At 41.2% G+C, this 24,701-nt stretch overlaps 1 protein-coding gene across 3 annotated transcripts; it reads right to left on the reverse strand.

The window, feature by feature from the left end:
• Positions 1 to 1,155: 1,155 nt before the first annotated feature.
• On the reverse strand, positions 1,156 to 23,287 carry FAM204A (family with sequence similarity 204 member A). 3 transcript variants are annotated; one of them, XM_059661562.1, is made up of 8 exons: positions 23,183 to 23,287; positions 17,715 to 17,956; positions 17,107 to 17,194; positions 16,941 to 16,971; positions 16,660 to 16,759; positions 12,716 to 12,805; positions 2,081 to 2,187; positions 1,156 to 1,789 (listed from the first exon to the last, which is right to left on the reverse strand). In XM_059661562.1, exons 1-8 carry the CDS (start codon positions 23,241 to 23,243, stop codon positions 1,738 to 1,740), a joined length of 771 nt encoding a protein of 256 aa, XP_059517545.1. In that variant the 5' UTR covers positions 23,244 to 23,287; the 3' UTR covers positions 1,156 to 1,737. The 3 variants fall into 3 exon arrangements, with proteins under 3 accessions (XP_059517545.1, XP_059517546.1, XP_059517548.1); XM_059661563.1 differs by lacking the exon at positions 23,183 to 23,287 and adding an exon at positions 22,933 to 23,176; XM_059661565.1 differs by lacking the exon at positions 23,183 to 23,287 and adding an exon at positions 22,678 to 22,854.
• Between the last annotated feature and the right edge of the window lie 1,414 nt (positions 23,288 to 24,701).

The raw sequence follows: 24,701 nt of genomic DNA on the forward strand, positions 1-24,701 counted from the left end.
TTCACGCCTCCATCGCTGCCCAATCCAAATCCAGTTCAGATGCCCCACCCAGGTTAGACAGTGGGGCGGAGTGGCAGCACTGGCAGTGGGACCGGCTGAGGACAGGCTCCCAATCAGAAGACCCCGAGGCGGCCACCTGGCAAGGCCTCCGCAGGGAGCAGACGGGTGAGGCTCCTGCAGGAAGCGGGTGCGGGAAGAGAACAATGAGGAGAGGCGCGGGACAGGCCGTCTGGGAGCCCTGGGTGTGAGAAGTGTGTACCAGCTCTGATCAAGCGCACTTTCAACGTTTCAGGCAAAACCACTGGATTGTGTGGCCGATATTTTTTTTAAAGGCAAGGTTCCTATGCTATAAGCTTATATTCACCTATTAGGATTTTAAAATGAGAGGTTATAGGTAAGCAGTATATGACTATCTACAAAGTGCAATAGGGGATATTAAATCACAAAATACAAGAGTTTCCAATATTTGGTCTTGGACAACCTTTCATGATCAATTCTATAAACAAACAATCTCCTAAAATCCTGCTTTCTTAATACAGGCTTTTCTCACCTAAGTGGAAGCAAGATATGATTTTGTCCTCTTAAATTGCAACTTACTTACTCCAGAATATAGGTAAAACATTGAATATGACACCAATAAATTAGTGAAATTTTGTTACTACTGTAAATCTAAAAATAACAAGTTAATAATAGAATTATGTTCCTAAATTTATACCATCAAACCAGAGGAAGTGTGCAGCTCTGTATCTCTACCGAGCCCCGAGGAGGGAGGCACCACAATACCAGAGGCCTGCCAGACTCCAAACCTCCAGCTGTGGTCGTGTCAACAGCTGGCCATATGGTTTCTCAAAGGCCCTGCTAGTGAGGACTCTGAAACACACACAATGAAGTCTACTTCCCATGCACCAATCCTCTTTCAGCTCATTAATGCACCCACCTTTTAAGGAAAACTGGGGGAGAGGAGTAAGAACAATCCAACCACGTTCTTAGAAGGTTCCAAGTTATATTGTCTTGAGTTGTAACATTCTAATGTAATTCTACCATTTTCGCTTCTAGGAATCATCTCATAATGTAAGGAATGACATGGCTGGGCTGAGATATTTAGGAAGACATTTCCAGCAAGAGCTGAATTTCAATCGTCCTCCAAACACTACATGCTGTCTTTGTTTTATTGAGATATTTTATCTGAAGGCACTAAAACCAACCAATTGCTTCTATTATGTTACTGTCAAGTATCAACTCCACTGCACCCAATGAAGAACCAATCATTACTCTTAAAACAATTGGATGAAGTCATTTGTAGAGACTATCAATGGAGACTTTCTTACACTTATGACAAATCCATTATAAACAAAAATGCCAATCTTGAAAACACAATTCCAGAATGAGTACAGTTCCACTGAGGACAGATAACAAAGTACAAGGAGCTTAACGGCTATGCTATACCAAATGGATGAAAAGTGAAATCGATTACACTGCAGGTCTCTATAAATAAATAAATAAAGCCGATCTTTCTCCTGTACATGGACTCAGACTCCTGTACCAACAGGAGTTCCATTCACCTCAATAGATTGAACTCTTTAGAAAAGGACTGATGATCACCCTCCAAGTGTTATGCTTATTTTTTCTTTCTTCTTCTATCCATTTCCTGACATCTTTAACATAAGCAGGGATATCTTCAGTCTTTTGAGCAATTGAAGACTTAGGAATAGACACACTGTCTTGAACTCTGGCGAGTTACATGTAGCCCATGTTGCTTTTGGTTTCCCATCTCTTCTTTGCTTCAAATCTAAAATGAAGAACGTAAACATCTCAATTTGTTTCTAAAATATGTCACTAAAGTAACATGTTCACTACGTGCCAAAGTAAAACTTAAACGTTCACATACTCCACTGATGACAAAACACACATCAAACAGGATGAAGAAACGCCTCCTCATTTACAATCTGACACACACCAGCGCGCGTACGAAGAAGACAACGAGTAGCAATTACACACACACCAGACCCCGAAAGCGTGTCACAGGATGTGTCCATTTCTAGGAAGCCGGTGGCGTCGCCACCAAAAGCCGTAAACTTACCCCCACGCAAGTTTCTTCTTTTTTCGAGCAGCCTGTGAATTTTCAGCTTCCTTTTTGGCTTTTACAAATTTATGGCAGGCAATCGCTTTGGCAATTTTTACACCAAGCTAAGAATTAAAAAGAAGAAAAAGAAAATGAAGAGTGAAAATAAATATTCCAGCTAATACGAGACTACAAACACTTGAGAACTTGAGGGTAAGAAAGCTGTGCCCAGAAATGAGAAACCCCTATGCTCCGGACGCCTTGAGCAACCAACTTAGGGCTACACTGAGGTGGCCCACTGCCTCCCAGAGAACCCGCACTGGCCCGTCTCCTGGGGGGAAATGCTTCCCGAACTGAGGCCCCTCGAGGGCCCACAAAGGTGGTGGTGAAGATCCGCAGCGATCTCAGCAAACAGGAGGCCAAACAGTTTACCTGATGAGACTGCACAGACTGACAGACACCGCGTGTCTTCGCTATGGGCCAGAATGACAGCCACTCATGGCCACACCAGCTATCTCATGCTGACCAGCTCTGACTGGCAGTCAGAGATGTCATTAATAAAACCTGAGAAAGCGAATGACCCACTTGTATGAGGGGCAACAGCTTTCAATGCACTGACAGGTGCAAAGGCTGAGCACCAGGACACAGGACCGAAGTCTTCCCTCCGCTGGTCCCTCAGTGCATAGTCCTCCGCACACCCATCTGCCAGGCCTATAAGGTCCAACCAAAATGAAACCTCCTGCATGGCTGGCATGGCCGTTGTTGAGCCTCGACCTATGAACCAGGAGAGGTTACTGTTCGATTCCTGGTCAGGGCTCATGCCTTGGTTGTGGGCTCAATTCCCAGTAGGGGCCTGTAGGAGGCAGTCGATCAACAATTCTCTCTTACCGTTGAAGTTTCTCTCTCTCTCTCTCTCTCTCTCTCTCTCTCTCTCTCTCTCTCTCTCTCTCTCTCTCTCTCTCCTCTCCCCTCCTCTCTGAAATCAATTAAAAAATACATACATTTTAAAAAAATGAAACCTCCTCCTCTCCCACGCTGTCTTCTCTACCTCAGCCACCAGGCTTTGCTGCTGCCGCTCCAGCTCTTAGCGACTACAGCCACCGCACTGCTTTCCCAGCTCTGCTGCAGGGCCGCCTCCAGGGGCGTCTCCAGGACAAGCGGGATCCAGGCTGAGCTAACAGGGCCTGTCTATGTGGACGGCTCCAAAGCGTCTGTAAGAGCCCAGGCTAAACAACCAAGGCGAAAACTGTGGTGTTTCTTACCTTTCCTATCCCTGGACTCAACGACCTGTGCCTATGAGTGGACAGCAGACTTAACATGTTAAGCCCCCAAGTCCGTCACTGGTGACTGACACTATACGTTCCGTCCAGAAGACAAAACAGGCTGGGCGCTTAACGTGTTAAGCAAGAGCAGAAAGGACTGGCCGCCACTTAAAGTCAACTATAGAAGCCCAAGTGTTAGGGATCTGTTTGCCAATGAGACTCAGTGGGTGGTTCAGAGCACATGTGTACGGAGAGAGGCCGGTTCAGCACTGAGGTCTGGCATGCCTGACATTTCTTCCAGTTGATCCTGGAGAAGTTTCATTGGGTGAAATGAAGGAGTGGGAATCAAGCCTGCCTGGGGTTTCTAAATCAGAGCAAAACTAGATCTGATTTTTCAGCCGAGGAAAGTCTATAGGAAGAATGAATACAACAGAAGCAACCTGACAGGTGTGGAAGTGGTCACACCAACAGGAAGGTCAAGGAAGAAAAGATCCAGTGTGACTTGAGAGCCCGTGGGAGAAGGCAGACCAGTTTCTTCTCAAAATTCAAACCAACATTAGCGGCGCCAAGACTGCCGCCATCGCCTTTCTCACGAGGATGACATGCTTTTGACAATCATAAGGGCACAAATGCATCATTCTGCCAGGCACTGCTCCAGGCACAGGAGCTACAGCCCTGGACAAAAGGATTCATTTTCACATTGTGGGCCTGGGAGAGGGGTTGCCAGGAACACTGCTTCAAGACGGGGCCTGTTCTCGATTCTCTCTTCACTTCCAGTTCTTTATCTCAGAAAAGTTCATCTAAGTCAACTAAGAAGGCTAGGAATCGAAGGGCTGTCGCACATCCCCAAAGAGGAAATGGAGCTCTGAGGGATGCTGTGGGATGAGCTATCAGGATTTCCTATCCATGAAAAACTACCCGTTTCCCATAGTGAAAACGCAGGCTAGCACCTGCCAGGTTAGGCTAGTCAGTGCTGCAGTATCAAACGAATCCCCTTCCCACTGGCTGAACTTTTCTTTCTCGTTTCACTTAAAAGTCAGCAGACGGGCAGGGCTCTCCTCCATCTTGTGGTGCCAGCGTCTCAGCATGTGGCTTCCGAGCCGAGTTCCCCGTGGCAGAGGAAGAGCCGGCCAGAGGGTCTCACCCTGGCTCCCAAAAGCTTAAGTCCAGAAGTGACACGCGTCTTTTCTGCGCCCAGTCCTCTGGTCAGAGCTGCTCATACGGCTGGGAGTGCAGGAGAGCAGTAAGTGCACTTAGTAACAGCCTGCCGTCATAAACGCAGCTCGCTCCCTATGACTGAGATGTACTCTGGGCTCTCTACATTCACCAAAGGGTAAAACACAGAACTCCGTATTTTTCTACTTAACTATATTCCTATGCATTATCTATCAAATGTAAATTCTGCCAAGGAAACTCCCCAACAAAAGTACCACTCAGCTAGTTTATCTTGTATTTAAGTTGAGATTATACATTTTGAGAATGAAATAAAAATAACCCAAAACATATTTGCCATGTACCATTAACCATGTGACCAAGTTATTTTCTAAAACTGTTATATCAATGTTGTCTACCTTCATGTGCTTAAAATAAATGCTTCCCTTATTCTTGCGGAGACTATGAAGAGTGGGAATATGTGGATGTGAGGAAGAATAGCAAGACCTTCTGTGGAAGAGAGTTGAGAGGAAGCTCCTTTCCCAGGCAGGTGGACTAACCCGAGTTCCAGAAGATAAAGGAATACCGTGCTATGTTTCAGTATTACAAACAAATAATACAGGCCAACCGGAATCCCCCTTCCCGTCTGTAAAAAGGAAAATGCATCTTCATACCCAAGTAAACATCACAAAAGCTTGGTCAATAGTTTTTATATTAAAAAACGGTTTCGGGTCATCAGATAACCATAGCAACACAATGTGGGAAGAAAAAAATTTTTAATGAATAAAAATACATACAGAATTTCTTGTATGTGTAGCCAAAGTATCAGCATTTTCCATATAGAACATCCAATATTTTGCTGCATTTTAATTAAGGTGTCTAAACATTATCACAAAGAACTGCAAATTGGTCAGAGCAAGCGGTAAGGAAAATTAAGCTCTAAAGGCTTTTTATCACCATATTTCAGGAACCAAGGGTGTAAAATGTTCTAATTTGGGATATATTAAAAGCCATAAAAGGTCTTTCAAAAAGATTAATGGTACTTTGCTTGGATTTAAGATAAGGGCTTTAGCTGGTTGGAAAAGCAGGGCCCTGGCTGGACCCTTGAGGCATTCATCTTTACAGCCACTTGGAAGATTTGTAAAAGCGTCTGCATAACCTCAAGCAAATGCTCCGCGACATTTTTTTAATTCCTTTCAATTTTACAGGTTTAGCATGTGTAAATCATACTGGGTTGTAAAATAGATATAATGGCACATCTTGTAACATAGTCGAGATTTTTAAAAGACAAACTTTCACCATCAAGTTAAGTTTTTCTTGCTAAACCTTGCCATTCTAAGAGTTTGCTGATAATCATTTGAAGCATCCGATTCAAACAGCTTAATCTAACCCAACTGTAAAAACTTCTTATCCATTCCATAAAGTATTTTACTCATCTCAAAATTACCAGCCTGTAACAGATGTATAAAGTTTTCCTCCCTTTTGGATACTTTCAAGGCACTTATTTAAAAATACCAATTATCATACTTTACCTTTTTATGAAATAATAGGTCTCTATGAAAAATATTTATGCCATTCTCTTTTGTTCTTTAATTAAATGAAAACAGATGTTTTCTGAAGTAAAGCGGAACCATTACTGGAGTACTTAAAGTGTCAAGGTCTTTAATTTTTATATCAGTTTGGTCGACAATTCCTGATTGTCTTTACTCAAGCTCAACATTAATGTCAAGCAAGTTACCTAGGAGACGAAAGAGATCAAAGAGACAAAAACCCCTCCAATGTCTGATTAATCAAGTCTGCAAACAGCTTATTTCTTTTAGCCTGCATGCAAGTATGAAAATGAGATTCTGGGAGCCGAACACTGTGCAGATTTGTTCATTCTTATCAGAACAAAGCCAGCGGCAGCTTATTTCATGGATCATTGGCACTGTCATCAGCGCTACACAGAACGGGTGACAGCTCCTCATTTTGAGGCTTGAACAAAATTAGCAAAAAGTCGGCACAAATTAGCCTCTCATCTTTTTGGTAATATGACATTATTCATTTACTTTTTATCCAATTTTTAATTTTTTCCTTGTCAGCTATCCCTTTCTAGTCTCTTCCATGGCATCCTAAAATGCCGCCTTATAAACAAGCAGAGAAACAGCCAAAGTTGAAATAACATGCAAAGTTCAAAAAGCAAGTAAGGGGGGAAAAGCACTTCCAATGATTTATAACGCTTTGTTTTTTTATATAGCTTTCAAAACTTTGCACTAATATTGATAAACAGCTCAGAATGCCATGCAGTTGAAGAGTTTTAGAAAACTGGTAGTTCATTTCAATAAAGATGATGACATGCTAATTAAATACGGTGTGTGCGTCGGTAAATTCTGGATGTCTGCATCGGGATTGGTACCGTCCTCTCCAGGGTCATACCTGGGATGCGGGAGCTCTGGTAACAGCACACAGGCTACACCACAGCTAGTCATTTAAACTCAGACTTCAAATCATTTCCTCTCTATTCAAAAAATAGACTCATTTCATTGTCATCTAAAAATGTGCATGCAGAGCTTTGCAAGTTTGCGTACCACATCTATCTATGTGCATGTACAATTGCACAAACACCTATTATGTAATACCTACACCTTCATATCAACTAACCCAAACAGTTTTTATTTCTAAGTATAACCCAACAAATCCTGTTTTTAAAACATATCATAAAGATCTATTATACACAAATATCATATATATTGTGTGTATGTCTGTGTGTCTATGATTCACCTTGCAATAGTTAAAAAATGTATTTGGCCCGTGATATGTGAGAAGATATACTTTGATTCATATAATCAACTTCGATTTCATAGTGCAATAGCTTATATAACACCTGTTTTAATGATGACTATTAAGGCTTCGAATTATAAGTAGATTACAGTACTCCAAAGGAGGGAGAAAAGATGTTATACTATTGAAATTACTTCTGGAAATAGACATTTATATTCAAACAACTTATCCATTCATAAGGGGGAAAAAAGCATTAAAAAATTAACCATAAGCTGTTAGATGCTTTACACATTCCCCATAAGAAAGACAGTTTTTTTAAAAGAACTGTAGTGCTGTTTTCAGCAATTTCTTTATCTCTGTTCTTCTAAGTAAGAAAGCTTATTAACAAGCTTTGAACTTAAAATCACATTTACAATAATGTGCCATCAACAGTTTTATAAGCTAATTAGAAAAAGATTAATTAATGACTGGCTGCTAATAAAATGGCAATCATGAAGAAAGAAACCGAGGGTGCTAAGCTTCAACTACCACCAATTAAGAGCTAATTACAAACAAATTATATATGTGTTTTGCTGTGGGCTTTAATTTACTAAAATGGTTTTAATTAAAAGAGAAAACATGCTGATTAATTGAACTGCAGAAAAAATCTACAGTATAAACTGTGCTTTGTCTGTCTCTTTAATTAGACTTGTAACATCTGAAATCTTTTTTTAAGGTTTTTAAAAGCACAGATAAACATAATGAAAAGGGAGCATAAGGAACACCATTCTAGGTGATCATCCACTCATACCTCAAAGGTTAAAACATCCTCAATGCGATGAATCTAAGCAAGCGAGGAGAACCCACACTCAGTACCATTTTTGCTTTTCCCATGTTAAAATGCTCCAACTTTAAGGCTGCACACAATGTTTTAGTGAGAATGAACATATGTTGAACCTCAATGTAAAGGGACTCAATGAAGTCTTTCCTTACCCGCATAGGAACAGTTTATTTTTCATACCTTGTGCTGATTGTTCATCTATGTGAGGTAATGAATGACTTCTAAAAACTAAGAACAAGGCTTCAAAAGTATTAAAATCACCATTTAAAAGCCTCCCATTCTATGCGCCGACTACAAAACAATACACAGACGAACATCTAAATTAAAAAGCCACTAAGACAACCAAAGTTAATGGAAGTGAGTCAGTTCTAGATGATCCTCGACAGGCACAGACCCGCAGGGGCTGAGAGCGACCTTGCCCGGGAAGCTGACCACGCTGCTGACCAGCTGACGGGAGCCTACGGACCGGACCGAGGGGAGCGCTCCTCCCCCGGAGCCCTGCGCCCTTCCCCACTGCTACTCGGGAAATGCACACACAGAAAACAGCCCTAAGCTCTACTGTCTAACTGCAAAGAGAAAAAAAAAAGACAGAAGGCAGAGCAGTACAATTTCAAAGAAGGCCATAAAATATATTTAGCAGGCATTAATGACTTTATAATGAAATAATGTATTCTTCATATAAACCGCTGGTACTAGATTACAGAATAATGTCATTTCTACAAAAATAAAATAATGAAATGGAGATATTTAATTTTAAATTCTTAATATATACAAATGAGTAATGTTTAATGCACTTTTACTTTGTTTACACAATCTTCAGTGGCTAGAAATCACAATAATTAAGAAAATGGGAAGTACCTGCCATTCTTCATAAGGTCACAGGTTCTTAACAGTAGCTCACTGGAATATATGTTCAGCTTCATATCGAATTATTTTACTTTGGAAACATGGTTAAGATATTTCTACCCATTCACAAAAATAGGAGGAAACTAATTCTGCTCTCTGGATTATAGAATTAAAGGTTAGAACCACAACATTTCCTTCATTGTAGTACGTCTTTCAGGTCCGGTTCTTTCACGTGATGTGAACACCTTCCCTAAAATGTTAGAGCTCTGAAAACAGCACTGACGGGAAGTGACTTTCAACTCACCAAGTCTGGCAGCATTTCTATTCCAAAAATGTAAACAAACGTTTCCATTCTGAACTCTAGATATGATAATGCTCATGTGCCTTGATAGCTAAACCTATCAAAATTATTTGGGAAGAGGTGGGGTTTTTTTTTTGCGGGGGGGGGGGGAGTCTCAAAGAGGGGGCAGTAATTCAAGCTCTTATTCCATCAAGACAACATGGCACGTACATCACCACAAAACTGAACCAGAATGAAAAGGGTGAACTGTAGCCAGAATCCTCACAGGGAAACTAAGCCTAACAGTGAGCTGTCCTGGGAAAACTCTGGAAGCTGGAACAAGCACTCTGGCATCCGAAGCATTTCTGATGAAGGACCACTTCTTAGATGTTCATACAAAATGCAAAAACGATCCTTCAATGTATATGCCCCTCTTCAATGAGAATGCCTTCAGATTTTCTAGGAAACTGCTCTAAAAACAGAGTTTTATGCTCCAAATTAATCACCTGCCTAAATTTAAGACAGCACTTAATGTGTTTAGCGAGGAAAAAATATAACTCAATTAATTCAAACTTTTTTTTTTTTTAAAGGCCATTCCTACCTTTGTTATTTTAAATATTAACAAACTATTATTATTTCAACATTAACTTTACCTATGTTTTAGAATCCAAACATTTAAGTAGTCTATTTTAAAAACTAGTAATATAGTATTTTTGTCTATTAAAAAGTAGTATTAAAATGGGATATTTTTATCATTTATACTGTGAGACCTTGATTAGGTTCTGAAAAAATACTATATCCAACAGCACTAATGGTGGAAGTCACTGCCTTTGTCCTGCATTCATAAACAAGAGCAAAAAGCTTTAAAATATAAACAGTTTATATCATTACTCCAAATGAAGATTTTAGGCCTTAGCAAAGATGTGAATATCAATACCTTGCAAATTAGTACAAATACGTGAGTGTGTGTATAAATAATATTTTTAAAAAACAACTTCTTAAACAGTTTCATCAGTATGACACAAACTCAAGTGCATTTTTCACTTCATCTCTCCTCCAAAATTGTAGGGAGCCCCAAAGCAACATTACCACATGGCAAAATCAGAGGCAGCAGCACAACCTAGGCTCAAACACTGAACCTGTTTCTATAGAAATTCAGATCACAGACATCCTACGGTCACCATTAACCTAAGGCAGTGATGGCGAACCTATGACACGTGTGTCAGAGGTGACACGCGAACTCATTTTTTTGGTTGATTTTTCTTTGTTAAATGGCATTTAAATATATAAAATAAATATCAAAATATAAATCTTTGTTTTACTATGGTTGCAAATATCAAAAAATTTCTATATGTGACACGGCACCAGAGTTAAGTTAGCGTTTTTCAAAATGCTTCCCTTAGGTACTAAGGGAAGGTGGTTCTGGAGAAAAAGTGCTTGCTGTGTCACAACCACAGGGTACCAACAGCCTTATTTTGGCATATTTTTGAGGAACTGTATTCAAGGCCCATTCCCCAAACATTGTTCTACTTTTGGCTTCATTTTTCTCAGTACTGGTCCTACCCTATTGGTTTCACAGGCTTATAAATGTTAAACATCAAAAATTAGTTTCACTTATTATGGTTAGAAAAGGCTTACAGAACTCTGGGATCTGTGCCTCTGAGCAAAGGCTTTATCAGCTGGCCCCAGTCACTGCTTCTTGAAAAAAGAAAATGCTCCTGATTAAAAACCAACATACCTGATTTCCAAAAGGGTACTCACCACACATGTATACATTTAATTACAAAGGGTTTCTGTCCCAACTCACAATTACCTCCTTCTCAAAATCCCATCTCTCATCTCCATGGTGTTTGAGAGCAAAGGGATAAATATAAAAAATTAAATCTCAAACTATTTATTAAGAAATTCCATCTTGATTACTTTATTCTTCATGGGCATTTAATTAACATTAGCATCAGTATTTTTCCAATGTCTGTGTCTGAACAGCAAACACCTTCCAGATGTTTTCCCACTTAGACAAAGACAAGAATAGGACTCAAATTATTGTCTTCTTTTCATGAGAATCCTCAACCCACACTAAATAAATTTATTGTAGTAGAACAAAGCATTATATTTGTATGACTGTAAAAAGGGCACTTGAGAAAAATGTTTACTATCCTTATAAATGCTGAAAATACCATGTATTCCTATAGCAATCGCATTTGTCTTAAGTGTGACAGAAAATAGCCCTTACAATGGAAAACGCCTAATCTGTACGATACAATTCCCACTTCTAAAACAGCAGCGTGACAAAGCAAAACACAGAACTAGAAACCGAATACCCTCCAAGGAAACATTTATTTCTGAAGCCTCCAAGGCACACGTCTGTGCAGCCTCGCGGGCAGCTTCGCAGCAGAGAAAGGAAAGCTCGCGAGGAACACGGGCGGGGCAGACAAGGTGGCGTTAACAAGCAGCACTGCCTGCCACAAGCCACAGGTGACAGTCTCCTCCCAGGGCATCATTTAAGCTTCAGGAAAGAAAGATAACTTCTAAATCCCTAAGCCTCACTACTGGACATAAAAATACAAACCTCACTAAATACTTATAGCTGGCAGCCAAAAATAGAAAACAAACAAACGGCCATCGATAGTAGATTTTTGACATCTAATGATGATGTAAGAGTGAAATAGTATTTCCATAGAAAAATTTATTAAAATAGTAATTTCATCACTCGTCTCAGTTAGAAAATGCTCACCTGAAGGTGAGTAAGAAAGAACAGTATACACGGCCAACAGTTTACACAGATGCCTGATGATGCTGTCCACATACTCAAACCCCCTGGAGCAGTTACAGCTTATGAATAAAATGAAGAAAGGGGAGAGATGCTAAAAGTGAAAGCTATAGTAGCAAGGACAAAAAATTTTTACAAAACAATAGCGACAACAACACATATGCCAACATGAGCTCTTTACTCTACGTGTGCCCTTGCCTAGGAACACCTAGCAGTGATTCCCCCAGAAGGTGCAAGTCAGAATCTTCCAGAAGCCTGGTACTTGGAAAAAGAATATTCAATATATCTATTAGTTTTATACTATAAACTATACCTTTTTTTTTTAAAGACTGAAAATTCTTTAGGGCTGAGGGAAATGTGCAGTATATGAAATAAGAATGCATTCTGGGGAGCAAGTGTTAGAAAAACATTGAGAGATGTGGCATTACAACACAGAGAGCGTTATATAAGCTCTCCTCTGGGAGAGTTAAACTGAGGTAATGATGCAAACAGGAGAAGAAAGCTAGCAGCTAGCCTTTTCATCATAAGGGGCAAAAAGGTCTCTGAACTAGGTAAAATCATGCAGTATTTCCACCGTAAGTTTTAGACTTAATTTACAAACACTGAAAACAAAGGTATTTGTAAATAAATGGCAGAACAAGAGAGAAGAAAATGGACTGGAAGGAAAATCATAGGTCAAAAATCTGAATACCGAACTTACTTATGACCATAAAAAGTGTGCATCCACTTTAGAAAATTTGGAGATAAGGAAGGTTTGGCTTACCTCTCGGGTAGCTAGCTGGTTGCTGAGCTCCTCCGCCTTCTCAATATCCCACTCTTCCACAGCCTGGTCCATGCTCTTCTCAAGGCCCGACTAGAAAGAAACAAAACCTGAAACTTCAAGGCAGGAAAGAAAGGCAAACAAACATTCGCTAGCAAAGACTACGTAGCAGGCTACAGTTTGAGAACCACTGACCTCAGCGACGCCTTCCGTTTCCGCCAACATCTTACCTTGTTTAGGCTTTCCCAACCATTTCTCTCAACTACTGTCACATCCAGGTGCTTCAGCGATGTCAGAGAAAGTCAAATAACTCAATCCACTGGCTTCGCTAAAGGCCATTTATCCAATTGGGCAGGGTGGGCTCTCAATTCTGCCCTTGACAGGCTCCACAGTCCTCCACGACACTGTTACATGTCTTTCCCATGACTCCAAATACCCTCAACCCCACCTCCTTCCTTCTCAGACGGTAACTCTACCCCCACTTTACGGGAGCGGGAGAAGGGAGGGGAAAGAACCAAGGGTATGTATATCCTCTCTACAGTCTTCCTCTCCTCCACCTCAAAAACGTTATCTTCAGGTATCCTGTTCTTCACTCCTTACTGCCCCCAGGAAAGAATCATCTCCCGTTGCAGACGAACCCCACCTCCCGCGCTCACCACAATCCCATCTGCCTTCATGCCGTCCGGAGCCTTGCTCTTTACATTTTCTGCCCCCACCTTTCTTTCATCCCACACACAAGCTAGTCCTCCCATTCTGGACCAGGGACTAGATGGGATGCCTCAGCCTCTTTCCTCAAACTGATTTCTTATGTTAATACTACTTCTCTCTCTTCTAAAACACTCTTATCAGTTGCCCTGATGTCATCTCATTCCTTAGCCCTCTAAGCCACAGAGTCTATGGTCACAGGAGACGCCAACTGCTGTCCTTTCACCTGCGCATCCTTTATGTTAACCACATCCACCTTCTATCGCCCCCAAATATCATCTTCAATCTGCTTTGAAGTCCCTTATCTCTTGTTGCCCCTTAGTGACAGTGCTCCTGCGATGTGTGATTGACCCCTTCTTCTTACTCTGATTTCACACCGTAAGTCAATCCTAGGCCTTCAATTAATTCTTATAAGCTGCTTTGGATCTCTATATAATTTAAAGCATCTGACCTTTCACCTTATCACGATCTACAGCTCCAGCTACTTCCTAGTTATCTTCATATTGAAGGTAGCGTTCTCCCTTTTTTAATTATGTCTAAAAACAAGTTCCTCACTCCCGCCGGCTTCTCCTTTAGAGCCAACTACCCTATCAGTCACCCCTGATAAAATCCGCAGTCAGCTTCAATGCCTCCAATTCTGTGCTCTTAATTTAACTGTTTTGTAGTGTCTCGCATTTCTCCTTTCTGTGCTTCTTCAGGGCGTCATAATCTCGTTTGAAAGATTATAACCATCTCCAAATTGGTCTTCTATCTTTCTTAAGCAGATACCATGTCATTATCCAGCTTAAAACAATACCACTTTCTTACTCCTTTTGAATAGCACCCAATTCCCTTCATAATAGGATCTCAGTACCTGTACCTGGAATATTTTAATATTTCTTTTTATAGTCAAAATAAACTATTTTCATTTAAGAAATACTAAAACAATGGCCTCTCCTTCCTACATAGAACATTAGGTATCTCCTCAAATGCCACGGAGATATGTGAAAACAAAACATTAATATCAAACTTTAATTTTCCCTGCACCACAAATTCTGGGGTAGCCTGACACCTCAACCCAGACCTGCTCTCCAGTCTTTCACCTCAGCAACCTGGTCTAACAGCAGCCATTCTTGAGCCTGTCCTGCGTATTCCACACGGCAGCTCTGCTGTGTCCGTCCAATTAGGTAGGCTTCCTGAGATACGGATCATCTGGGTGCCACATTCCCTTACTCCAGACGTAGAATAACACAGGTCAGCGAGCAGAGAGGAATCCAACCTATTTTTCCACCAATGCCCAAGAATAAACCAGTGGTCTGTTTATTCAGTCAACTTGCTACTTCCCTTTGGCTACCATGGATGGGCCACAGCTTACAAGTTAATGTCACAAAGGGGGACACAGGAACATTCCCCTCTTCTAGAAACTTGTATGAACTGCTGAGCTTGAAAGTACACTTTTCACTTAAAAATAAATCATCTAAAATTATAAATGTATCTCTTCACCATCAATCAACCTCCATTATCCAGCCATTTGGAGCAGTGTCTACGGGAGATGGCATAATATAGTAGAAAAAACAATGGATTAGGAGTCAGGATTAGGAGTGGTCACAGCTCTGGATAAATGAGGTACTTAATTCTTAAGTGTCTGTTTCATTAAAGAAAACCAGTTATTGGCTTGGATGACCAAAACCCTCTCTTAAAAATAAAATCCTAGAATTCCACTTACATGTTCAACTTTTTATTTGCACTTTTAGAAGATATTAACATTCCAAATGCTTACATTAGTACAAAACCATCCTTAGGTAAACACTTCCATCACCTAGCACCATAAGCTAACAGCACTTGACAAAGAGCATGGCTGGTGAGGTCACAGTCCAGCTCCTCTACTTGACAAAGCTGGAATCACAAGTTCACACGTAAAATTCTGTTGTGTGAGTTCCGAATGCAATGCCCTCAATGATGCAACACCACCCAATGGGTGAAAATCAGGTTTTTCATGAGAAATACTGATTAATCGGAAAATGGCAATGATCTCTACGCACACAGTCATCTCTAGCAATGACCCACGACGGAGGCACACACAAGGTACAGCAGACCTGGGCTTCACCAGAAGGACCCTGTGCTCTAGCCCTACCGCTCAGTGGTCTGTGTTCATGCTGCTGCAATCTGTCCATCATTCCTGCATGTGAATATGTAAGCTACTCATGCATTCAAACCTCTACTCAGTATTAGTCATCTATGCAAAGACCGACAACTCCCAAATGTGTTTCTCAAGCTGGCTCTCCTCCAAGCTCCTGCCTCATCTTACCAACAGTCTATTCGCTTCCTGCTGGCTGAGATCACCCACGCCCCACGCTGAACTCTGGAGGCCCCACTCTAAATCTTCTCCCCTCCCAAGCTTTCCCATCTTCATAGCTATTATCTTTATGCTTAAGGTAAAACCGTGGATGGCTCTTTCCCTCCTTATTCTCCAAATCCTCCCCACTACCTCGCAAACAATCCAGAGGCAAATCCTGTCAATTCTACTTCTGCCGAATACCTCAAATCCTTCCACTGTTCTCCTTATTCAGCAGCAGCATTCTTGTTCAAGATGACCTCATGCCTAGAAGGGTCTCTTAACTGCTCTCTTCTCACCTACTTTTGCTGCCCCGCAGTCCATTCTCCACATAATAGCAATCTTTTTAAACATATTTTAGATCATGTCACTCCTTTTAACTGAAAACCCCTGAATGACTCTCAAGTGCATTGTCACTAAAACCCAACTCCTTTCTCTGCCCCGAAGGTCCTAGAGTTTGCTCCCTGCTTGCCGGCCTCTCCAATCTCATCTTGGGCCCCCTCCTCCTCACTAACTGCACTCCAGCCAGGCTGACCTTAGTGACTCCAACGTCCGATGATGAACGACTCTTTCCTCCCTAGGACCTCTACCCAGGCTCTCACTCTGCACTAGCATTCCTTATTTAGACGGTTCCTTCCCTCCTTCAGGTCTCAGTGAAATGGCATCTTCTGAGAAAGGTCTTCCCTGACCACAACAAGCTACAGTGGGGCCTCCGTCTGAATTTCTTCACAATACCCCATTCATTTCCTTCTTAACAGTTTTTGTTAATGATCTGTAACTATATATTTACTTCTTTATCTAGCACCTTGTTTGGCACATAGAAGGCATTTTAATAGTCACTTAATGAGAACTACCTTTGGCAAGGTTAATTACAAACATTTTCTACTGAGTAATATAAGATGCAATAAAAAAATCAACAACACTTTACCTTCTCAATCTTTTTCTTTTTAACAGGGGGTTCAAACCTGTCATTGACTCCAAAATACTGAGTAAGTTCCTTCAACTGGGTTTCACTTGGGGACTGTTCACTATAAAAAGATAAACAATACGTTTTGCACTAAGTGTACTCATTTTTATTTTTACTGTTTTTAATTGGTTACTACAATTATATTACAACAACTAGTTCTTATGTTTCAGAGGTAATTAATTTATTTGTACAAATTCTACAAATACTAACTAGAATAGACAAATATTTTCAATTCCACCTACCTATGAGATTCTTCTTCATTCTTCAATTTACCTGAAAAGAATTCACAGTGTTAATAGCTAAGTATTTAGTTATTTCAAAATTACATTTATTAAAAATTAATGAGCTCAGTTAGTCGCAGTTTAACATTAGCACTATTGACAATTAATCTGAATTAAAGCAAAATACCTTTTCTGGAGCGTTTTCTTTTTTTCCTTCTGAATCTTGAAGATGAGATTTTCTGTTCAGAATGTTTTTTATGCAATTCTTGAAATTTCTACATAAAAGTAAAAAAAAAAAGCAAATATATTTTGAAGCAACACATACATCAAAAACTAACAAGTAATAAAACTATTATATTCTAGTATTTATTAAAACATATTTAAGTTCTTCTTGAGATACTATATTCTCCAAGGCTCTTTCACAACCTGAGTTTTCATCTTACTTTATTTCTAAGTATTTCTAGATAAGTCAAACTGATAATCTGAGAGTAAAATTCAATGACTCATAGATAACAAAAAGATAAATTAAGATAGAAATTCCTCCTGTATCATGTTAGGCAAAGTAGCTAATCTTACTAAATGTTTTCTTCCCCTATTTATGAAAAACAAAACAAAAATGAAAGCAAATATCTGAATGGCCAATGGAATGACTACAGACCCACCTGGTAATAAAAAAATTCTGGGTAAATTTTCCTACCTATTACCTCCCAAGAACATGTACACTCTGACCATGGCAGAGACACACAGGCATGTACAAACACAGGCTATACTAGGAACACATCAGAGAAAACCTACGTTCCATATATGTAAGGGAACTCCAGAAGGACACTCTTCATATGCATTTACATTCGCCTCTGCTTCAGGGTTTGGTCCATCTGCAGGGAAATCCGTGACCTCTGTTTCTGTAATGGTCCCATCTTCTTCATCTTCCTGTAAGTTAGGTCCAGAGTTCTCTATTGTGTCTTCATCTTCAGAATTCAACTCAACATCACTTTCATTTAGGCCACGAGGTAGCAGCCCACTCCACATCTTCTCTTCTAAAGGGAAGAGGGTGAATTTAGACCAATTTAAAGTAGGCATGCAAAGAATTTTAAAACCATTAAATGACATCCCAGAGTCTAATAAATATACCTATAGTTTGGGAACAGTCCAGCTAAACTTTTTAAAAATCTATAATGGGATATGCCCTCCATATTAAAATTAAACTTTGTATAAAAAAAAGTGTAAAGCAGTTTAGCAAGTTGTTACAAAATACATCTATAGGTGAATGACCTAAGAATATAGGACCTTGATTCTCTATTATATGCATAATTTTGCCTTAAAAAAAGGAAATCCAGTAAAAGCATCCATTGCTCGAGAATGGCAAGAACCTAACAATATGCCCTGCAGGCCATGTAAGAACTATATTACTATAGTTCAAGCTATACCAACTAGAGAAGAAAACAAAATTGAATGTTTCACCTGTATTGGGATATACAAAACATTCAGGGGACTTACTAAGGAGCAGGAAAACAATTATTCAAAAAGAAATTTTTTAAGCTGTACAAGTAGTTTGAGGAAAGTGTGATGGTGAAAAGAATACCCTAGATTAAAATTTTATACTATTTGCTAAACTAATATTAAATGGAATTTAGTCCTAACATTTTAACAAAAACATACTATATTTGGTAAACTAATATTAAAGTCCAAAATAATATTTAGCATTAGCTATACTGTCCATTTGTAGAACCATTAGCTAGTGTTTAATAAAAATAATGTTTAAAAATTGGAGTTGTAGTCAATTAAGATAACTGAGTACATTTTCACTATAATGGCATAGTCTATTTTAGAATACTATTGAGCCAAATCCATTTTGTTTAAAAGTTGCCTGAAACAGAGAAGTTGGTTGTAGTGCTCATGATTACTGTCAACCTGAAGGAATAAAATGAATAGAAATCTTTTCTGCTAAGTTTTCTACCCCGTATTGTGATTAATTAACCTAGTAACAAAGCCACCACCATTAATCTCTGAGACAAAGACATCATGGGCTTTTCCATAACTCTGAATAATGGATTCCTAATAACTTTAAGGACCTCCTCCCAAACCCAAAGAATCAGATCTTACTTTCTGCCACTTTGGTCCAGACTCATCAGCTGTTAGCTCTCAGAAACATCCTCACCAAAATAATCTCTTGACTTTTTAAGAGGAAGGGTCTGACATATAACTGCTCCCATTGTAATTTTGTGTCTACCATATACTAGTAGTATATGGAAATCATTTTTAATACCTCCGTTTTTTCATCTGTAATAATAAGGCATACAGGCTTATTCTGAGGATTAAATGAGATAAAACCATGAAAACATTCAACAGTATTTAGGAGGTTCTAGGGGCTCAATCAGTGCTAAGTTCTTTTCTGCTATTATTCCTGTGGCTATGTACATTTTGATCATTTCTATCATGGATGGCAGCATTCATTCATAAGGTCGTTTTGAAGTTTCTCATGTTTGAAGTGTATTCGCTTAACAATTGATGCAAATCATTGACTTCCCTGATTTCCACAGGCTGACATGAAGTTTCTATAAAAAATGTAGGTGTCTGGTTTTCTGAATAGAGCAACAGACCCAGAAACAAATCAGCATGAAGATAATGGGGCTTAAGCTTCAAGGCTCATTTGCACAAGACACTATACCTAATTCTATATTTAGAATATGTAGTTCTTGTTTTTAGAGACCCAAAATTACATAGGCTCCCAACCCCAGGAAACCTGGATGCACCCCTACACCAGCCTGAGGACTTGAAAAGCTGGAATGGAGGTCATCTTAAGATGCTCTATTAGCACAAAGGACATCATATAAAATACACCAATATTAAAAAACTGATGTGCTGTCATTAGTAAAAATATTTCTACTCTTCTGAAAAGCAGGGCGAGGGGAGCAATAATAAGTTCCATCATCACTGTGATACTGGCATAGAACATACCTTATGCTCATTTTCCATTTCAGGATTTAAGTGTAGTAACAAATTTCAAACATAGCTTTAGCATAACTGGGGTTCTTCTATGCTTGAAACCACCATTTCTTTTCCCTATCCACGGTATCTTTTGCATGCCCTCTGTGTGCCAGGCACTCAAGACAAGGGACAGCATGGACAAAAGGCAAAAATGCCTAACTTCATGGAGCCGACATTCTACATGGATAACTCACTGAGGAGCCTGCAAGCGGCGCAGCCCCACGGCCAGAAGCTCGACTGTAAATCAGCCAACACGGAACGGCAGCCTGTGACATGCTTTGGGCTCAGGTTCGAAAACACTGTTTTCTATTCATAGCATAGACATGTCTTTCATCCATTTCCAATGTACTACGTTAGGCCTCATGTTATTTCTGTTTTGGCTATTCTGAGTCTCTAGTTCTTTGGATCGTCTCTCCCGCCACATCTATCAGTGTCTATTCCTTTATTTTAAAGCAGATCACTCCAAATTCCCTTTTCAATGTGAAAATTACTCAGCCATTCCCAGGAGACGTGGCATACCAGGAAACTGGAAACGTAAGTGTTTTTAGTGCACATTCTAGCCAGATCTATACAACAGTCCCTGTATTAATACAAAACCTATCAGTTTTAAGTCTGTAATTAAAACAATTTTTAATTCAATCATTTTTGCTCCCCCATCCCTCCCAAAAAAGATGCAAATGATTCAGAAGCCATTTTTACTCTATGGTTTTAAATATCACCTTCTTCATCTCATACACTCTCTACTTCTGAAGTTAAGATTATTTTCCTTTCCACAATTATTCTTTAAAAAAAATCTGTGTATACTACACAGAACACAGCTTTAGTCCTGGGCTGATACAATTTACTATGAACTGAAAATATTCATGTATCATTCTAGTCTGAACGATTGGGTTTTCTTTTGCCCTTGAAAACCACCATAGTCACTATTTATTTAGCACACTTGGCAGATCACAATGCATCAAGAACATGATACAGTTCAGCAATTCCTAATCTAAGGTTTTTATAAAGTTTTATGAAGATAGTAATGGAGGTCTCTAAGCTAATTTCAATATTCAAAGCCCAATATTTTTCCCCCTCAAACAATATCAGCCACATCTACATGAGGAGACTTAAAATCAATGAAGCATTATTCACCACATATTCGTTGATCAGAAGGTCTGATTGGTAGCTACAGACCTGATTTTTATTTAAAAAAAAAAACACACCACTAATGAATATACGTTAATAGACACAATCTTTCAAAACATGGCACCCAGGGAGATATCAAATTATAATAAAAGGCGTGTGGGGTTGTGAAAGGATGGGGAACAGCTGGTACAGGGGAAAAGACTTGGTTTTGAATGTCAAAGACGGGTTCCTGTTCTGAACAACATAATTGTGGGCAAGACAATGCATTTTGCCCGGTCTCCATTTTTAAGCTATAAAATGAAAGTCTGATCAGATGATCTCTGAGATGTCCTGCAGCTTTCAAATGTTTCCTTATGGATCTTAATATTATATGTGCCCAAATACTCAGTCACCTCACTCTTTGCTGCAATACTCCATTCTCTTCCAGTGAGATGCAATAGTGATTGGACCCCTCCACCCCAGGAGATACGGCCCTCTCCTCAACCTGGCTGTCACAGCCAAAATTGATAGTTTTCAGTTAGTGGCACTTCACACAGGACATCCTAAAGACAAGAAAACGCATTATGACAGAAGAAACAGAACTGGGAAAAGGAAACAAAGCAGGTCATTGCTATTCGTAATATACAAACGACGTGACAAGCACTGACTTACCACTAATCTCACAACCGCACTTCCACTACGAATTACTACGTCTTACAAATAAGGTGACTGACTTGCGTAATGCACGGTGATCCACTTATTTTACAAAAATGGAACTCATGACTTCAAATTATAAACTTTTAGAGGACAGAGACAAAGACTTGGAAGTGTCTCAAGAATGACTCTAGCGGTCTAGCCTATAATCCTAGACTTGCTAAAATTTGATTAAGAAATTTTTTTCCCCTGTTTAAGTACAGAAAACCATGTAAGATGCTACACTAAACTACATGTATCAAAGTCACATTCTGGTAATACTGTCACATTTGTGGCCCACCAGGCGGCTGCTTATAATCAAAACCCAAAAGATATAATCCAAGCAGTTTAATGAGTAAATGTCTCATATCTCCTGTGTCTGGTATTCCAGAATTCAATGCCATTTTCACCAAACGATAACGTTTTATTTACATTTTGTACTCAATTAGAAATAATCACAGGAATCTAAACCTTGTCTGATATGAATTTAACCTTGTATAATAATCATAAGCCACCACCCACCCACCAATCTAAAGAGGGTGTTAAATAATTTACATGATAATCAGTTTCTATGGCTTGGAATAAGTTACTTAACTAAAACACTTTTAAACATGTATCATCAATACCATCAACAATCAAGAATTTTTTTAAAATACATGTATCATCAACATTAACGTATACATCATGTTTACTTTCATAAAATAAACGTGTTCCCTCTTCTCAAAAAGGTAGGAAGTACAAGCGAATCACGGGCCTGCCTTCGGATTTGTTACCAATCCGATCACCCAGATAAACAAACTATGGATGCTTGTAGCAGGACTCTGCACGCACACACACGTTTTCATTAAAGAGGCTGCCTGTCTAGGTCAGCGGTGGAAAACACACTTCCTTAGGCCCAAGAGCGACGTGCAGTTAGCCAGCAGCACAGCGAGGCTCATTTGAAGCCGGACGCTGCTGGGGAAACACTTACGTTCCCGACGGCAAGAGGGTGGCTCCAGCGGGGGAAGCTCTTCCTGCCGGGCCGCCCCGCCCGGAACTCGGCGGGCCTCTAGGGGCAGCGTCACTCCCACACGGGACCCCCGCCCCGGCCCCGCACTAGGTGCCGAAGGTTCCGGGACGGGAGGTCCAGCCGGCGGACACTCCCATGAACTGCAGCTCTTTCCCGGGACACAGCCATGGTAAAGGGAAGCTGTTTCCCTAACTGAAAGCCCCCTCCCCCTCTCACCTGGGCCGGGCCGGGCGGGGACGGAGAACCCTCTCCAACCCACCGGCTGGGGAAGGCGCTGCGACGCCCCTTCCGGCACTTCGGAGGCCAGGCCGGCCGACGCTCCCGCGGGCCCGGGCCGGGGCGGCTCGGGAGAAAGGCTGGGAGGCTCCTCCACTGGCCCCCTCACTCCCCGAAGCGGGGGCTCCTCCACCCCTCACGCCGGAGCCCGAGCAGCCCGGGAGTCAGCCCCACAAGCAGCTCTACTCACCCGTCCGGAGCCAGCCGCCCGGCAGCCATCTTAAGACCCCGTCAACATCGCGCCTTCTCATTGGCTCTGACCTCTCAGCCAATGGGCTGCGGCCGTTCTGGCCTGGCGGTCGCCGTGGCAACCGGCCGCGCTCAGCTCCAAGGTGAAATTCACTGAATGGAGCGGTGGGTTTCTTTCCACTTTTCTCTCGCCGTTGTCCCTCTTGCTTTTCGTCGTTCTCCAGGCTTTGTCGGTTCGCCATCCCCTGCCGCACGCCGGTGCTGGCTTAGACTTTGGCCGGAGTCCATGCCCAAGGGGAGCGAATCGCTGCAGGCGCTCTCTAGGCCCTTCTGGGAACGTTGCTATTAGTTCTCCGTTTTCCTCCCTCTCTTCCTTTTTCCTTCTCTGCACGTGCTTGTTGAGCAGCCTTCCTGCCAGTCTCTGTGTCGGAGAAAGCGGTCCGCCTCCTGCTCTCGTGGAGCTTACCATCTGGTTATGCCCAGGCCGCTCCCCCAGCAGACTCCGTGGTCGTGGCCCAAAGCTTAGGGGACTTTTCCGAGGCAGCCACTGTTGTCGGCCCCGAGGAGGGGCGTGGGGAGCGTGGAAAATAAGCAAGGAAAACCACCAAGAAAAAGGCGCTACGAAGAAAAGAAAACAGTACTGTGGTCGTGATGGGAGTGGGGCTATTTTAGAAGGGCTGCCGTTTTCTGAAACTGTTCGGTAACAGTGATAAGAAGACGAAGAATATTCCCTATTTTCTAGTGTTGTAACGTTCCTGTAAGAAAATACACATACAGACCTTAACCTAGTACCTGGCCCACAGTCATTCTGTCTTAGCTATTTGTTACCAATAATGCCCTTCTTTGAAACATTGTAAAAATGTATAAAAATGTTGCTTGGCACTCAGTAATATATCACGATTTAGTATAAACAGATCGTTCAAGTTATTACCTAACTGTCCAGTGCCTCGCCCCCAGTGTCTCCCAGAAGGTGTGCCAGGTTTGTGGAGTCACTTGCTATAACCCCGGAATCAGTGAACCCTGGATTGACAAGCTTGGGCGGCTACGGTCCGTTTAACGTGCTCCCAGCCTCTGATTCCAGAATAGAAGCAGAGCTGAGCCATGTGCAGATCTGTATGAAGCTATCCTGGCTAGGGGTGTCCGGCTGCTCAAGGGGGTTTTCCCTGAATCCAAAACCTTCGGGAGGTAAGCAGCTAAAGAAAGGCCGTGTGTGAAAGCTCTGATGTAGCTCTGGTCTCGGGCCTCTGGATTGCTGTATCAGTCAGCGGGGCCGCGGACTGGGCGGCTCGGCAGCAGCGTTTACTCCTCTCGGTTCTGACGGCCGGGAAGTCCAAGATCAAGATGCCTGCAACGTGGGTTCCCTTGTGAGTCCTGTCTCCAGGCTTGTGGGGCAGCAGCCATCTTGCTGTGTGCTCACATGATCTCTTCTTTGTACATGTTTGGAGAGAGAGAGAGAAAGGGGGGAGGTAGGAAGAGAGGGAGAGACGAGGGAAGGGAAGGGGAGGGGAGGGAAGGAGAGA

Source organism: Myotis daubentonii, chromosome 13 (assembly GCF_963259705.1).
Source record: "Myotis daubentonii chromosome 13, mMyoDau2.1, whole genome shotgun sequence".
NCBI lineage: Eukaryota > Metazoa > Chordata > Mammalia > Chiroptera > Vespertilionidae > Myotis > Myotis daubentonii.

Coding starts and splice junctions, on each gene's coding strand:
- FAM204A (XM_059661562.1), bottom strand. CDS start 23,243: ATGAGAAGGCGCGATGTTGACGGGGTCTTAAGATGGCTGCCGGGCGGC. Junction 16,760..16,940: donor AATGAAGAAGAATCTCATAG/GTAGGTGGAATT, acceptor ATCTTTTTATAG/TGAACAGTCCCCAAGTGAAA. Junction 2,188..12,715: donor ACCAGCTAGCTACCCGAGAG/GTAAGCCAAACC, acceptor TTTAATTCTTAG/CTTGGTGTAAAAATTGCCAA.